This window comes from Protopterus annectens, chromosome 16.part0 (assembly GCF_019279795.1).
Source record: "Protopterus annectens isolate FY-2018-M chromosome 16.part0, PAN1.0, whole genome shotgun sequence".
Classification (NCBI taxonomy): domain Eukaryota; kingdom Metazoa; phylum Chordata; order Ceratodontiformes; family Protopteridae; genus Protopterus; species Protopterus annectens.
Window position 1 is genome coordinate 356534077 of NC_056750.1, and position 16576 is coordinate 356550652.

General features: G+C 36.6%; 1 protein-coding gene across 1 annotated transcript in view; it reads right to left on the reverse strand.

Moving 5' to 3' along the window:
• Positions 1-4280: 4280 nt before the first annotated feature.
• Positions 4281-16576, reverse strand: part of SARDH (sarcosine dehydrogenase) — a 2624838-nt gene continuing 2612542 nt past the window's right edge. The window contains exon 26 of the mRNA XM_044058055.1: positions 4281-5894. Coding sequence (XP_043913990.1) covers positions 5769-5894 — 126 coding nt within the window. The 3' untranslated portion in view covers positions 4281-5768. The remainder of the gene's footprint in view (positions 5895-16576) is intronic.

Genomic DNA, 16576 nt, shown 5'->3' on the forward strand with positions numbered 1-16576 from the left:
GATCTAACAAATTATTCACATATGCTATTTAAAATATAAAGTTACCAAATGTTCAACAGATAAAACAGTCCTAACGATAAATTTCCACCATAGTGTCAAAAACATGTGCCATTTTATTCTTGACAAACCAAATAAACATATGCAATCATAACTAACTGTCAACCCCAAAATAATTAGTGGCAGCTATAAAAGACAGTTTCCGTAATCATAATTTTCATACATAAAGTCTATTAACAAGGCAGATTATACTAATCAACAGCACAAATAAATAGCTTTTGAAAAAAACCTCACTCAAAACTGCTGCTGTTAGTCCTATATACTTCTTTGTTAACTGGCAAAGTATTCCTGAACCAATTAATCACCCACTATACATCTGAAGGTGAAAAAATTATAAACTATAAGTTGTTCAAAAGTCATCACATTCCATTGCCAGCTAACTATAAATTTACAGTCCAAACTATACATTTTGTAAAATTCCACCACTATACATATGACAAAATAACGACAAACTGCCAACAAAACCAAATAATATTACTTGTGTCTGGAAACATCCATTCAGCTTGAATACAGGCCCAACCAGAAAATGTCCATTGAAATCATCGTTAATTACTTAGTTCACCACAAAACCACCACCAAGCCTCAACAAATATGCATAGACTGACAAGTGAAAAGTCATTAATGAAAAATGTTAGACATGAAGTTAAACCATGGCAACAGTAAGGAACATATTTCATAAAGTCCCTTGAACAACAAGCCTTGCCGAAAAGCATCCGTTCTTATTTATGGATAAACTTTTACAATCGTCGTAAATGGCTTGGTAAACCACACCAGACTGTTCAAATGTTTGTCCGTTCATGTAAACGCAACCAAGGTGCAATCCAAAAGTAGAGCTGATCATGCTTATCCAGACAGTGATCATGCATCCTGTAATGTTAATCTTGAAGGAAGAAAAAGCTCAAGAACTGTGTGTCCATATGCTGATGCACCAATATGACTGACGATTACATTGATTCACAACTACTCCGTTCTGCTCTCTGCCTTTTGTTATGTATCTCACACTCCAAATTCAAATGAAGAATATAATATAGAAACAGAGGAAAAGTAGACAGTATTTCCTTACAGCTGCCGACATGTTCTTTAGCTTCTGGATTTTACAGTGTAGAAAATTTCACTGTAGAGTGGAATGAACATCAGCGTTGAATGTGACTTTAATGATACGATCTCTCACAGGTTCCATAGTTTCTACTTGATCAGAACTGTGACCTGGTGTACCAGTACCAGTACCACCAAGCCCTGTAGCCTGGCAAAGGTCCTTCATAAATAAATCGACAAATAGAATAAGAGTTGATTCTGTATGTCCCCTTAGCCTTGTCAGTATTATATGTAGCCAAAAAACTGCTGTCATGTTGCAACACATGTTTTATACAGACAGTTTTTTTTTGCAAACAAACTTTGGTTCAGGATCCACCACTTTAAATAATTATTTGTTTCCTTTAACAATATTCCAATTGCTCTTAACTTCTCAAATTAAATTATCAGTGGACATGTCCAAACCACAAACAGGGTAATGCTTGTCAAAAGTATTTTGGTCCATATAGCCTTAACTAAGGGTTTTCATAAAATGGGAGGGAAAGTTTCATCCCTCTTACCAAATTATCTTCAGTTGTTAAGAAAATCTGGCTTGTCAGGGAGTACAGAATGTTTCAGTTTTTAATTTTGGATTAGTGCTTTCATTAACGAACTATTAACTTCTAGCTCAAGTTTATACTTCATTAACAAAATCACTCATCCAAAATTAAAAACTGAGATGTGCTGTATTTCCTCACTAGCATGTTTTCTTTTTTGACAGTTTTTCTCCATTCAGTTTTTCTCTTCAGATATTTTTATTAAAACATTCACATCATACCCTCTTTGTTGAAAAAGCCCTATAATAAATCTAACTTCATCAAGAAAATCAGAGTCCTCTGAAGTTAACCTGGAGGCCCTTATAAACTGACTCCTAGGGATGTTATGTTTCATAAAAAGGGGATGGTGGTTGAGGTTATGATGTGTTCCAAGTGACTACAATGTTCCTTTTGAAGTTTAATCATCATACTGATTCTTATCAAATTATCTTCAGTTGTTAAGAAAATCTGGCTTGTCAGGGAGTACAGAATGTTTCAGTTCCCCTTCACAAGATCGAATTACTGAAAGCTCGATATTCATAAGCTCAAGCCCAGAATCTCTAGTTTTCAGTAACTCGAAATTGTGAAGGGAAGAAAACAAAAAAAAAAAAAAAAGTTTACTTACATATTTGCAGGGGGCCGAGTCCCCCTACAACTCTCCCTGTTTAGATATATCAGCTCTGTGACCACACTATAGCGGAGGAATGGAAATCCTCCCGTTGTGCACTTCTGCATACTGCGCAGAATGGGAGATTTCCCTCAATCCTGGCTGTAGTGCGATCGTGGAGTAGGTATATTTAAGTAGGGGGGGTGTGGTGGGTGCAGGGGAGCTTGCCCCCCCACAAAAACATTGTAAAGACATTTTTGCAATGTCTTTTCTCTATGCTTTAGAATTTCGAGTTTTATATATATATATATATATATATATATATATAGATATATATATATATATATATATATATATATAGATATATATATATATATATATACACACACATATGGGTCTACTACGCTTGATTGAAAACTCACTTGACTGAAAATGAAATTACTAGCACCACTTCACTGAAAGCTCACTTCACTGAAAACTCATTTCTCTGAAACTCATTTCATTGAAAGTTATAAATGGCCTTTTCCCCACTGTAGTCCAACCCTGGTATATAAAGTAAGGGGGGGTTTGAAGGAGCACAGCCCCCCACTTTGGGGGGTGAGGGGGGTGTAGCCCTCTTTAATATTATAAATGTTTTAAACTATACACAGTGATACTTACAAGTGCAATAAATAACTGTTTCCAAAAGAGAATATATAAGCAAGGTATGTGGGGGGCTGTGCCCCCCTTACTTTATATAATAACTCCAGGGTCGCACTACAGTGGGGGAAAGGCCATTTATAACTTTCAACAAAATGAGTTTCAGTCAAGTGAGTTTTCAGTGACGTGAGCTTTCAGTGAAGTGGTCCTAGTAATTTCATTTTCATATATATAAACAGCCAATTTTTTGCAGGTCAGTTCAAAAGTTTACAAAATTCTCCACAGATCTACCTACCTGTAGCAACCTAGTCTAACATGCAGAGAGAGCTGCTTCATTCAACCTACTTAAGGCAGAAGGTTTGTGGTTCAGTACCTCATAAAAATCTGCAAATGAAATACCGCATTATAAAAACACATATAAACGGACTATGTAATGTTAAGAGTCACATAAAGAAAGAAAGTCACACTTAGTATCAGGTCTACAACAAACACTGCCCACTTCAAAAAAATACTCAAAAGCCACTTATACAATAATTGGTTATGCCAATACTCCAGACATGACTAGCTACCCTCCTCTTACTCCCGATCCTTTCTGTTCTTCCCTTTGTCTGCTTAATACTGCCATTATCTCATCTTTCCTTTAACTTCATCTTACTGACTTAACCAAGCTCATTCTACTCCCCAGTACTCTTTATAGCTAACCCTGCATCCAGTCTACCCTATCCAAATCAGTTCCATCTTTCTAAACTCTCTCATGTAACATGTTAAGTTCATTTAATCACTAAGGCAATTTGATATTGTTTTGTATTTTCTTTGGCACCTGTCTTTTTTGTTTTGTATTACTTATGGAGTTTTCTCCACTGAAAATGGGTCTTGTACCCAGTCAGACTTTTCCAGTATACAAATGTCAAATAAATAAATAAAATAAGAAAGTATCCTTAAAGGTTGTATACCCATTGTGTTAGTTTCATTGAAAATGACATCTAAGGTAGGAGAATTGCTACTATGCACAAATTTAATACCTCCCTTGAATAGAAAAGAATATAGGACATAAAATGAAGTGTGTCTGGGATAGGAAACACTTAAATGCAGATTTGTAAAGTGTGCTAATGATTTTTATTGATCTCTCTTTACTGCAATGCACTTAAAACTGAAGAACATTATTGCTTTGATAGGATTTGTAATTTATATGTTATGGACAGAAGGCCTATGGAAACTACTTTAGTGTGTTATGTAAATTCTGTACACACTGGCATAACCAGAAAATGTCATTGTGCAATGTAATCTACATCATAGTGAAAATTCACAGTTTATTTCAGTGTAGTTATGTTTAGAAAGAAGGCTGTATATAAAGCACCAAAGCATACTGGTGAATTTTTGACCAAATTCTAGTGCAAGTTTACTCTTCACGTTTGCAAACTGTCTTATTTCAGTATTTCTTTAATCTGCACCAAATGTAAAGCACAGTACAGTAATTTATAAAAATGGATTCTTTGATTTATATTAAACAAAAAAAGTGGTTGCTACAGAGTAACAAACCTTTCTGAAAAACTCTTGAGCATCAGTGTACAATATAATTCAGTTAAAATTTCATACTAGTTTATTTGTTCTGTTTGTCTGATAAGTTGCAGACATAACAATCCCTCTATTTTTGGATATTTTGTCTCAGTCTTTTAGTACTCTATCTGATTTCACAACAATCTGCTTCTGACGATACTTTTATGTTAACAGACTGGTATATCACAAAAATGAATTTGCCATCATAAGCAGGGACTACAACAAATGGCCTACTGTTAATAAAATACAGGTGATGGACAAAAAAGAAAATAAAGCACTATGCATGATACTCACTTTGTTTGTTTAGCTGCAATTTGATTTCTTAATGTTGATTTCTTAATGTTTGAATACTCTTTCTCAGTCATTACAAACTACATATTTTCGGCATGTTGAAATTTCATAGTAACATATTTTCTATTACATTCATACACTGCATATGCATGTTTTAGATATGCACATCTGCCATTACCATATTTCTTGATGTGCTGTAAATATAAGACGAGTTCATTAAAATGCTAATTCACAATTTGGAGCTATACATACACAATAAACTCACTTGATAATGCTGTTGTTTCATGTACTTTCGGACTTGTATATTTCGAATATATAAAGTCACTGCGATCTAATTCATCTGTAGCCATATAGGCAAATGTGAACATTTTACTTACAAATTAAAATGTATTCATATATGCACTCTTAGGATTTTGTACTAATCAACAAAGGTACCTATTACTGATACTTAAACTTCGTGAATCTTAATTTAAACTGGTATTCAGATAAAATGTAATTACAGCATTTAAATGTGACTAGATGATTGCACCTCATTTTATACTAACTTGACAACTATAGGCCATTATTAGCTTTGCCTCATTAACATTATTAATGCAACTTTTCCAAAAGCAAAGCCAAAGACAAGGTATTATTGTCTGATTTACCTTTTAATGCTAATGCGGAGATATCTACATACTTTATGTGGATATCATGATAAAAACTCTGAAAAGATTTTATGAGCGAATGAAAACGAGATGTTCAGATTCATAGAAATACACATCACTTGTATAGAATGGATTCTAAAAAGTGGAAATTGGAAGGCTGCACATTTCATTGCAAACTTGTACAGAAGTGAACATGGTGTTTATCGCTTTCAAAAATATAGTATGGATATGTTTGATATTTTCAACTTTCAGCAGAGCAAGGAATGTTCTCTTATGTCAATACAGATTTTTACGAGATGTGTGCAGAAGTTGTCTTCAATAGTCTGTGATGCTGTATTCCAAGTTGCAATGAAATAATGGATTCCTTTAGTAAATTCCTTTCACTCTCTTGTTTTCTGGATCAAAGGGGGACTTTGTATGCACTGTTGCAGGATAATGTACCCCCATTCTCTCAAGTGAATATTCACCAGTTTTGATAAAATCCAGGGTAACCTGTAAGAGACATTAATCAGCAATTAAATACTGTGCCTTAGGTTCACACTCAAAAGAAAATACTGTTACAGAACTGATGTACTAAAGAAGCTACAGAATCATTACTAACTGAAATTGATGGGTTCCCATTATTCATTTACAGGTGCCGATTCATCAGTACACAGGCCCTATCTATCTAGAGATTACTTGTTAAGTATGGAGAATGTAATGACACCTCTTTAATATATATATGATATACAATGGATTGGTAATAAGGGTTGGAACAGGGAATAAAAAGAGTGGTGAAAAATGGAAAAAAGTTAAAATAACTATTTTGAATCACATTTTTCTCAGGTCCTCATTACAGCTCAAACTCTCCTCCAATAGGGACAAGTCCTTCTCATGGCCAACCATGTGTTGAGTAAGGAGTTGCTCTCTTATGCAGTTGATGAACCAATCAAAATCTAAGGGTTCCTTGCAAGCTTTGCACCTCACTCTAAGTTCCTGGTTTTTACTAGATGCTAAAAGTGGGGTGGGACCTGGGAAATCCCTCCTCCTACTCATGGAAAGAAACAAATATTAGGGAGTTAGCCCAAACTTCTAATTACTCTACTCATACCTCTCAACTGTACCTCATCATAAAGAATGTTCCTCATTCTGAAAACTGAAACATCTACATTCCATGCTGTCCAACATTCAAAGGGGATGCACACTTTCATTAAGGGTGCTTTAACTGATATCCATGGTAAGTGATACAGAATCCTATTAATTCATAAAAATAACTTTTTGTAAAGTAACCAGAATAAAAATGTATCCACCTAGTAGTATAAACAGCAAATAACTAAATATAAAAATCCTGCAGTAGTTATATGGATAATCATACGATGTCACCATAAAAATTGCTTAGCACATTAAAACGTCACACAGTAATAAAAGAGATATTAAAAAATTAAAAAATAATCCAATAAACAGAATGAAAATAATGCCACTTCATCATAATTCTGCTGACCTTAATTTAAGCATGCCATCTATAATAAGTCTCATTAAGCACATGTATCACAGTTGTATTGCACCTAATTTGGCAGGTGCCCCAGCAAAGCTTTCTAACCCCCCTGGCAGTGTCTTTTTTTCTAACACCAAAAATAAAAATGCATAGTAATCAATACAACTTTTTGCATAACTAGATAATGCACTTCTCTCTATTTTGATGCTATACAAGTGCTGGCAAATTTTCAGTCTGACAGGCTTCTCCATTTTACCTATGGAGTTTCAGCAAGCAAGGTAAACTACTCCTATAGTATTACAATTAAATCCACCAGTGCACCTCCAGCATTCCAGTGTTGGAATCATATATTTTGTTCATTTATATTAATATGTTAGCATTGTTTACATCCACCACATTTAGAACTATGTGTACAGACACCCCTTTTTCATAAACTGCAAGGCTTTCCAAAAATATTTTTAAAATGCGTTTTTTGATTAAAATTTACTCCAGAGTAAGTCTAATATTGCCCAACAGCATACCAAGATGTGAAAAATAGACCAGCATTTATGGATAATCTCCATTGTGATCACATTTTCAAAGGAGTAAGACACTACCATAGTCCTCTTCAACATTGTTCTCAGGGTTAATTATTCTGTTCAAAAACCTCCTAACCTTGTCTTTAAAATAGGCACCCACTTTGTTCCATTCTAAACTTACTTCACTATCTTTTTGATCAAATTTTCTGGAGGGCCCCTTTCAGAAAATGTATTCTTTAACTTGGCCACTTCTAAAAGGAACAATTTATCAAGCAATCCACACTTTGACACAAACTGTCAACTGGCTCCTAACCAGCACTTTCATCTGATGTCAAGGGTGATAAATTGTGCAGTATAAAAATAATTACTATAGGTGGCCTTCCTATACAAAGTTGATGAAATATCTCTACATTTATCCCATTTTAAACTTACATGTGAATATGATTTGAATTTATATTACAAGTAACATTTAAAAAAAATGGTGGTACTCTGAAGATGTTACAAATTCATCATTCTGCTTTGGTAGTCCTACCCATACAATAAAATGTCATCTAAAAATCTAATAGACTTTTACAATATTGGTAAAAGTTATTAAAAACTGAATATTTCCCACCACCACTGAACAGAATTCACAGTAATAGGGTAGACATCCCACCTATTGCCTCTTTTTTTTGTCTATAGTATTTGTGACAAAAGGAGGTAGTGCCAGCACAGCTAGCTGGAATTTTGTAAATAATTATATGTCATTTGTGACTATCAAATTGATTTATACAAGATGCCTGTGTTACAAATGTATTAGAACAGTGGTTCATACAAGATGCTGGTGTTATATATGTATTAGAAGAAGTGATTCGATTTGAAATGTATCCACAACGTGCCTTACTGGAGAGAACAGAAATGTACATGCACTATTGTAACTGTTTAAATATATATGTTTTAACAGAGAAAACTGGAATTTTAACCTCAGTCCAGCAAACTTTAGAAAACTAGCAGAAATTAAATCACTTTAAAGGCTAGGCCATAAATATGCTATATCACAGGTTTCAATGCACCCAGAGACACAATGTCTGTATTAGGAAGCTTTCTGTATTGTCTTTGGGGTGAATTAGTTACACTCTGGAAGCATGAAGGTAAGCAATTGTTTTACGTCTTCCAGCACCTGCCAAAGATCTGAGCAAAAGCCCTTGTGTATGTATTTTTATGGGTAGGTACTAAATACTGCCAGCTGCCAGTAATGGGGTTTGTATGGGAACTAGAAGTCAGATGACCAGAAATAATAATATTCTGCAAGCTATCCCAGCAGTATATTTTAGATATTTTGAGAAGTCTCTTAAGTGAGAGAGAGCATTCTGTATTCAGTCTTGGGCCTGACAACAAGAAGAACCATTCACCCCACCATCTGCCTTGCTCTAAGTAAGTTATTAGGGTATAATAAAGTAACTCTCTCAGATTCAGTCATGAATATAGTGAAGCTAAGTTTAGACATTCTGACTGAAGTCCATGGGTAGTGGATGAAAGTGCTAAATCAATGAATAAACTGCATTTTTTATATGAACTGAGATGGGTCTTTATTGTCATAAGGGAGACAGTGTCTGGTCTAGTGCTGCCTACACTTTCTTTGTTGTAGCTGTTAGTTTAGATATTGTTTTTCTTTATTTGTGAGAGCCAGTACTGCAACGTTATTTTAAATATTCCCCGTGGTTTTGAACTCTGATGTCACTGTGAAGTGATATTTAGTATTGTCTTGTTCTTTTATTATTTATTATTAAATATATTTAAACATTTCATTGTGACTGATCTTTGTAGAGAAATTCAAGTTCTGAGAGTACTTGCATATTTATTTGATGACACTGTTTGGGCCACTCCTAATAGCCTAGTTCTTGGTCAAACTACCATTTGTATTAATATTAATTTCTCTAAGTATATTGGGTACCCTTGGAAAAGCTTTAAGGTAGCTGGCAGGAATGTCTGGTGGCAGTCATAACTACCTTATAGTCTGGGCAGAAGGGGCACAGCTAGTAAACCTGTGCCAGCCTTTCCCAGGTGTGTGTGTGCGCATGCGTGTGTGCGTGTGCATGTGTGTGTGTGTGTGTGTGTGTGTGTGTGTGTGTGTGTGTGTGTGTCAAATCTGAGAGAGAGAGTGTCAGCTACTTGGGCAGGGACAAAAAGCACTGGTTGGACAGAGAGGGTGCTGGAGGCCTTGGCTTAGTTACTCAGCTGAGATCTCAATTCTATAGCTGTGCCAGTAGGGAGTCTTACTGGGGATCTGAAGAAAGAGGGAGAAACCAGCCCCAGACTGACTATGGTCTCTGTGTGTTCTTAAGGTTGCACTTGATGCAGAGAGCTGCATCTGGAAATACTGTGTGCACAGAAAATAAGTTTTTGACATATAATATCACAATATATAAACCACTTTCTTAATTTATACATCCCAGCCTGGTAAACAAAAATATCTGTCTTTCAAGATAAGTTTGGATCAGTTGTACAAACTCTTAAGTTTCTCATCAATATATTGGACAGAAGGTTCTATTTTAGACCAACATGCTAGGACTATCATCCTTAATGGTGGGTCTATTAGACTAGAATGGATGATGGGGATCCCAAAAATGGAAGGCATCAAAGAGTGGTCAAATCTTAAAAAATTGAACACCTGTGGTGTAATAGAATCATTATTCAATTATTCATCTATGTAGGCTACAAAAAATGTTATTCTTGGAAACCCCTTAATAAATGCTGTCATCCATTAATATGATCAACTTACCCACATAATGCAATTTGCCCATAACAACTAATCCCCACCCTTGTCAGGTTCCAATAATTTAATTCTCCTGCTTGTGGAAAATTCATGTATGACATTTCTTTCTTGGGCAGTCATACTATAAAATGTTTTACTAGGCTTGACTGCAGGCTGTTTTCTAATATCCCTTTCACACAATTTCTCAGACAAATTCATCAATGTATCCAGTAGGGGATTAAAAATAAATTTCCTCTTGAAAGTACAATCGGTAGCTGCTCTCCATTTAAACCATGGAATAACAAATTCAAATTCCTTGAAAATAACTTGCGCTCAATGTCCAAGCCAAATCCAAATGTGTAGCTGGAATGAATGTGAAACCCTTAACAAAAAGGTTGGGTTAACCTGTAAATGAGTATAAACAAACATCTTAAAATTCTTAAAGGTAGAAATTTCAACAGTACCTGTGGATGCTCATACGCCTCTAAGGCTTATAGAGCTCTTCTTCCCTTTAGCTTCTCCTTTGACCAGTTCTGTCAGTCTTATTTTCCCTCCTATGTAATCTGTTCCACACTGTGGTGTTGCTCTCTCTCTCTCTGCCACTCCTGTTGATTTTATGACTCAATTAGCTAACTATTCTGATTATCAATACTGCTGCTACAGGGGATTTTCTATCAAATGCATTTACTGCTCTTATTTAACCCCAACTTGATCTAGCCTCTTCTCTTCTCAACTTTAACTCCTTGTCCCTATTCTACTCTTGACTTCCTTGTACTTGTCTTGTATACCTTTATACCTCCCTCTCCCCTCACTTCCATAGCATATATATTCATACATATCTTTATTTAAAAAAATTGATTGAATGGTTTACTATTTGTGTGTATTTCATATGTGATATTCTCTAGACCTGTCAATTATTTAACCTACTCTATGTACAGATATTCTATAACTGTTGATTTTCTTATGTTTCATGGTGGTTTTAATTTTTTACTCATTTTTATTTTTGATTTGATTTTTATTGTAAAATATATAATACTTGTGGAGCTTTTCCTCTGGTCTCCACTGAAAATGAGTCTCTGGCTCAGTTGGACTAACCCAGTTAACAAATGACAATAAATAAACATTGTGAGCATGGAATTCCTTGTTGAAGAAGGCTGGCTCAAGTTCACAACTCTCCCCTGCTGAAATTTTTTTCCCTTTCATTGGATAAACATTATTGATCACATAGTCTGGATCATCACATAACAATTTCCTCTTCATTCTTGTTAAATAGGTACCATTTTTATCAATTCTAATAAAAGTCTCTACAAGTTTTTAGATGTACAGGAAAAAGCAAATCCTCTAATAGACTCCACTACAGATGAAACATCATGATGTAATTTCCGCATATGCACTTTATTGCCTTTAGCCAAGATTTTTATGTATTCTCTACCTATTTTGTCAGAGAGTTACACAAAATCCACATGCAAATAATCATTTTCCATCCTATTGGGAAATTTGCAAAGACTGATGCTTCTGGAACGTGCCAACTCTGTATACTTTCAGATTAAAATAATTATCCAGTTCAATACAACTCTTAATCCCATTTGTTCAATTGACTTTGGAATGACTGTTCCTGCCCCCCCCCCCCCCAGGATTTTTTGTAGAACACAATGTGTTAAGCCATTAATTTATTACAGATCGAAAGGGGCAACATGCAAAAAGTGATAAATGCTTTTATCCATCCATGTTGGAATGGGGAAAAAGCAGTTTTTTGCTTTGATAATTTACTGCATATACATAACAGAAATGTGTCTGCCTCTGTACAGCACTAAACATTTCCTAAATCTGTCCTGTGCTTGTCTCATTTACACATTCCTTTGTACAAGTCATGATTTGCATTTCATTAGGGACTAATGTCACTGCTATTCCACTTTACGTCTCACTTTTTGGATGTACAGTAGCAGCATAGGTCATGCCTTCCCCTAAGCAGAGCTATATGTCTTTTTTGCTGTGGTAGCAGCAGTGACAGAAGGTCCACATTTTAAGGATAACATCTGTCAGTCAGTTATTGCTTTATGTTTTCCCCCCTTTCCCACACTGTCTACTAACAAAATCCTCCCCTTACTGGACACATTCTCATTAATTTCTTTGGTGTGGGTGGAGTACCACCTGATCTTACTGGGTAAAAGCTATCCACGGGGCATCATCCAAGCAATATTTTGGGAATTGATGTACTGTACATATGATTGGTATAGAATACAGTACACTGCAATGCTGAATTACCAGTACTAAATGAAACCTTTAAGTGCAGCTACAAATCCTCCACGTTTCATGGGCTTTTTACATGAATATCTTTTTCACCTTGTACTAATAGTTTTTCATCTGCAGTGTAAATAAACTGCAAGGCTGTTTATTCTCGTATCACTTTACCCTGCCCCCTTCATAGAGATACTAAAATACAATGTTTTCTTCATCATCTGCCTAAACCTGTGGGTTACTGGATCAGAGGCTGGCACTTCAAACTCTTGGCTCCTCCCATAATGCTCTGTGTTCCTAAGTCTTCCCACATCTTGTTTGCTGCTCTTCAGTGCCAGACATGGTTTCTGAAGCTCCACTGGAGATCAAGTGTTTTTGATATACTTCTACTATTTTTCTGCAATTACCCTGCTCAGATTGCTGTTCTTTTGTTTTTTTTTTCTCCTCTCTCAAGAAAGAGAAGTTTATGTGAGTGTGTGGGTGTGGCTAGATTTTAAAAGATGCTCTTTGGGTGCACAACTGTTCTGTGTGCATCAGGCCTAGGCCTTTTTTCCCCTCGTCAGTCTGCCTTCCCCTCAATGGAATTTCCTGTCTGTGCTGTTTCACTAGTTAGCTTAGCTGATTAATACTTGCAGAGTAGTTAGATTCTTGCTGCTTCCTTGCAGGTTTCACTGTTAGTTTTTTATTCATTTATTTTTTTTTTTATTTGTGTTGTTGGTCCTGCTGTTTGGGTTTACTTTTCTGGTGTGCTGTGATTATGCATATATAAAAATGGCCAAGACGTCTTTGGGCCTCTGCAAATGAATTGACTACAGTCAAACTATCCCCTCATTACAAGTGTGTTCATTATTTGTGGGTTAATCCACTTAAAAGAAGACTGTCAGGCCTGTGCCTGTTTCAGAACCTGGGAGTTGGGTGACAGATAAGAAATTTAATGTTGAAGGGGCTCCTCCCTTCCTCCCCCTCTTTGCTAGGATCTCCATCTCTTGGCTTTTCCTCTTTTTTCTGTCCAAAAAGCCTCAGGAGAAAGGGAACAGAGAGCTAAAGACTTAGATAAAGAAATAGACAGGTCAGAAAACATCCTCCTGAATTTAGATGAGCCAACACAGAAGGCCCAAAGGCTCTCTGCCTCCTTGGATCTCACTCTGGATCTGGTATCAGTTCCTCCCATGTACCAATCCCGGATCCTCTTGGCATGGGTGTCAGAACCACATCTGTCCCAGCTAGAGATAGAGTCCCAATTCTTGCTGCAAAGCTGGAATCTAGTCAGTTCTGATCATCTTTTTTTGATGGTTACTCCAGATCTGGAGTTCTCACCAGACCCTTCATCATTAAAGATCCAGGATTTGGATAAACCCCTGCAGCAGTCTACTAAGCTGTCCTCATCTGCTTCCTCTAGGTCTACTATGTACACATGGATCATTAGGGAAGTTGATTTGGAAAAGGATGATGCAGAAATTCTTAAAGGCCAAGGGTGGAAACAGCTGACCATTCTACCTCTTACCTTGCTTCTTCTCCAGTCCATTCTTTGGCACTTCATTCAGAAGATTGACATCTTCTGCTCTACCATGTCCTTATGTCCATCCAACAAAGGGATTCACCCATTTTACAATAAGTTTGCAGTACATGGTATACTGGTTGTCAGACTGTAAACCCCAAACAACACTGTGTTGCCTTTCATAAAAATCTTTTAGTTTCATGCAATGAGTGATCCAAGGGAATATATATTTAATATGAACTGAAAAAAATGGCAAAACAAAGTGAAGAGAAAGAAAAATAGGAAAATGTAAGGCTGGTCACTCTTTTCATATTTACTACTTCTCCCTTATGAAATTCAGGTCACTTATCCTTTTGGCCACTTGTAAAATAAAATGGAACGGCCAACAGAATTATGTAGTAGTAGTTTGACATTGGATTTAGTGTTTTTCATTATACAATGTATGTGCCACAAGCAGCTTTGCACAGACCATTGTGCTGAGGATCCCTGCTTGAAACTGTCCTTTGTGTTCCTAGGTATGGTGCACACAATACAGCACTAAGTGATGCAATGAATGAAGCACTGAACTGTTGCTCAAGTAGAACTGTACACTTCACTGTGGTAAAGAACATAATTAAAGGGGAGTAATGTTGTATATAAATCTCCCATCCGCAGGTACACTTGCTAATATTTATTTATTTCCAGTTTGATAACCGGGGAGGTCCACTGGGCCCATTTTCAGTGGAGGCCCAGGGAGAAATGCTCCATAATAAAAACAATTATAGAAATTAAAACAAGCAAGCATAGAATCATACATTTGTACAAATTACCCATAGAATAATGCAAAAGAACACATACATATGAAATATGTGAATAATATAATTTATACAATCAAATTCAGAGACCCATTTGCACAGAGTAGAGATGGGAGCCTGTGTACAGTATTTAAATAGTAGGCACACAGGTGGAGAAAAATTCAATATACAGTTGAAGTGGGGGGGGGGCTGTAGAAATAGCAGAAAGTTAAGGCATTTGAAGGAGAACATGTCTAGGAGACATAAGAGGGATTTAGGTAGGATGGGTACGATTACATTTCCAGTTTTGGGAGAGGTGGGAGTAGAGTAGGGATTTAAAGTGTTCAGAGTTTGTAGTGATTCTTAGCAGGGGTGGGAGAGAATTCCATTTTTTGGCCAGTGAGTAGGAAAGGAGAAATTGGCCAGGGGGTCTTTTAGGTTTGTGTACAGAAAGTAGATTTTGTTGGGCTGATCTTAGGGGTCTGAGCGGTGTGTAGAAAGGCAAGATATTAGTTAGAGCAGGGCATACAGTAAGTTTAAATATTAGTTTGTGGGCTGTAGTAAGTTGAAGGTAGTCTAGACGATTAGGAAGCTCAAGACACTTTAGACTGTGGAGAGAGGTGCAATGGTGGGTGCAGTGAGTAGATTTAGTAGCAAATTTGGTGATTTTGTTGTAGCAGTTTTCTAATTTTGAGGAGATGGAAGCTGAGAGGTTAGTTAGAAGTGGAGTACCATACAATAGGGAAGGTAGTAGGTAGGAGGAGGTGAGGGTTTGCCTTGTAGCAATAGAGAGAAAGTGAGCGTTCCTATATAGCATACCGAGTTTCTGATGGTTTTTTTTTTATATTCAGTTGAACATGTGTATCAAATTTCAGATGTTCATCAATGGTAACACCAAGAAGTTTGGCAGAAGGAACAACTTCTATAGAGGAGTGAGTATGGCTGGTGATCTTGAAGGATTGCTTGTCAAGAGGATGGACTTTTGTGGAGGAGAAAAGAAGGATTTTGGATTTATTGGCATTAAGAGAGAGATGATTTTGAAGCATCCAGTTCTCTGTAGTTGTGAAGGTCAATTGGGTTTTAGTCTGGAGCTCAGGAAGGCTAAGGACAGAACAGACTAAAGTGGAGTTGTCAGCATATTGCACCATTTGAGCATTTGGAATTGCAGTGTGAAAATTATTGGTGAATATGTTAAAGAACATAGGTCCGAGTATAGATCCCTGGGGGACTCCGGTAGGTGTAGGTAGGAACGTTGAAGTAACAGTTTGCCATTTCACAGCTTGGGATCAGTCAGAGAGCTAACTTTTGAACCATGAAAGTGTATCTAAGGAGAGCTTGACGTTAGAAAGGTGACTGAGAAGATGGATATGTGATACAGTGTCAAATGCCTTGGATAGATCAAGGAGGACAGTGGAGACAATTGATCCAGCATCACTGGCATGGTTAACAATATCTAAGAAAGAGAGGAGAGCAGTTGTAGTACTATGGCCAGGACGGAAGCCATGTTGCGTAGGGGTGAGGAGTTGGTTATTGAGGGGGTAGGGCATGAGTTGCAGGTGAATGCATTTTTCAAGTACTTTTGAAATTGGGGAAAGAGTGGATATTGGTCTGAAGTTACAGATGCTATTGTTTTTGCCTCCTTTGTGGAGGGGCAATATGTAGGCAAGCACTCCATAATTTGGGGATGTAAGATTCCTGAATGGATCTATTGATGAGAATGCTGATGGTGATGGTGATACCATCTGCAGGGTGCTTGAGAAAGAGTGAGGGAATATTGTCGCGGGCAATGGAGCATGGTTTCAGTTTGGAAAGAAGCTTTTTAATATAGGAAGTTGAGATTGGTTTTAGCTGAAAATAGGGGGAGGATTAGCAGTGGGGGGTTGTGGAATAGAGGGGGAAGTGGTATTAAGGGAAGGGGAGGGGATGTAGTTGGGGAAGG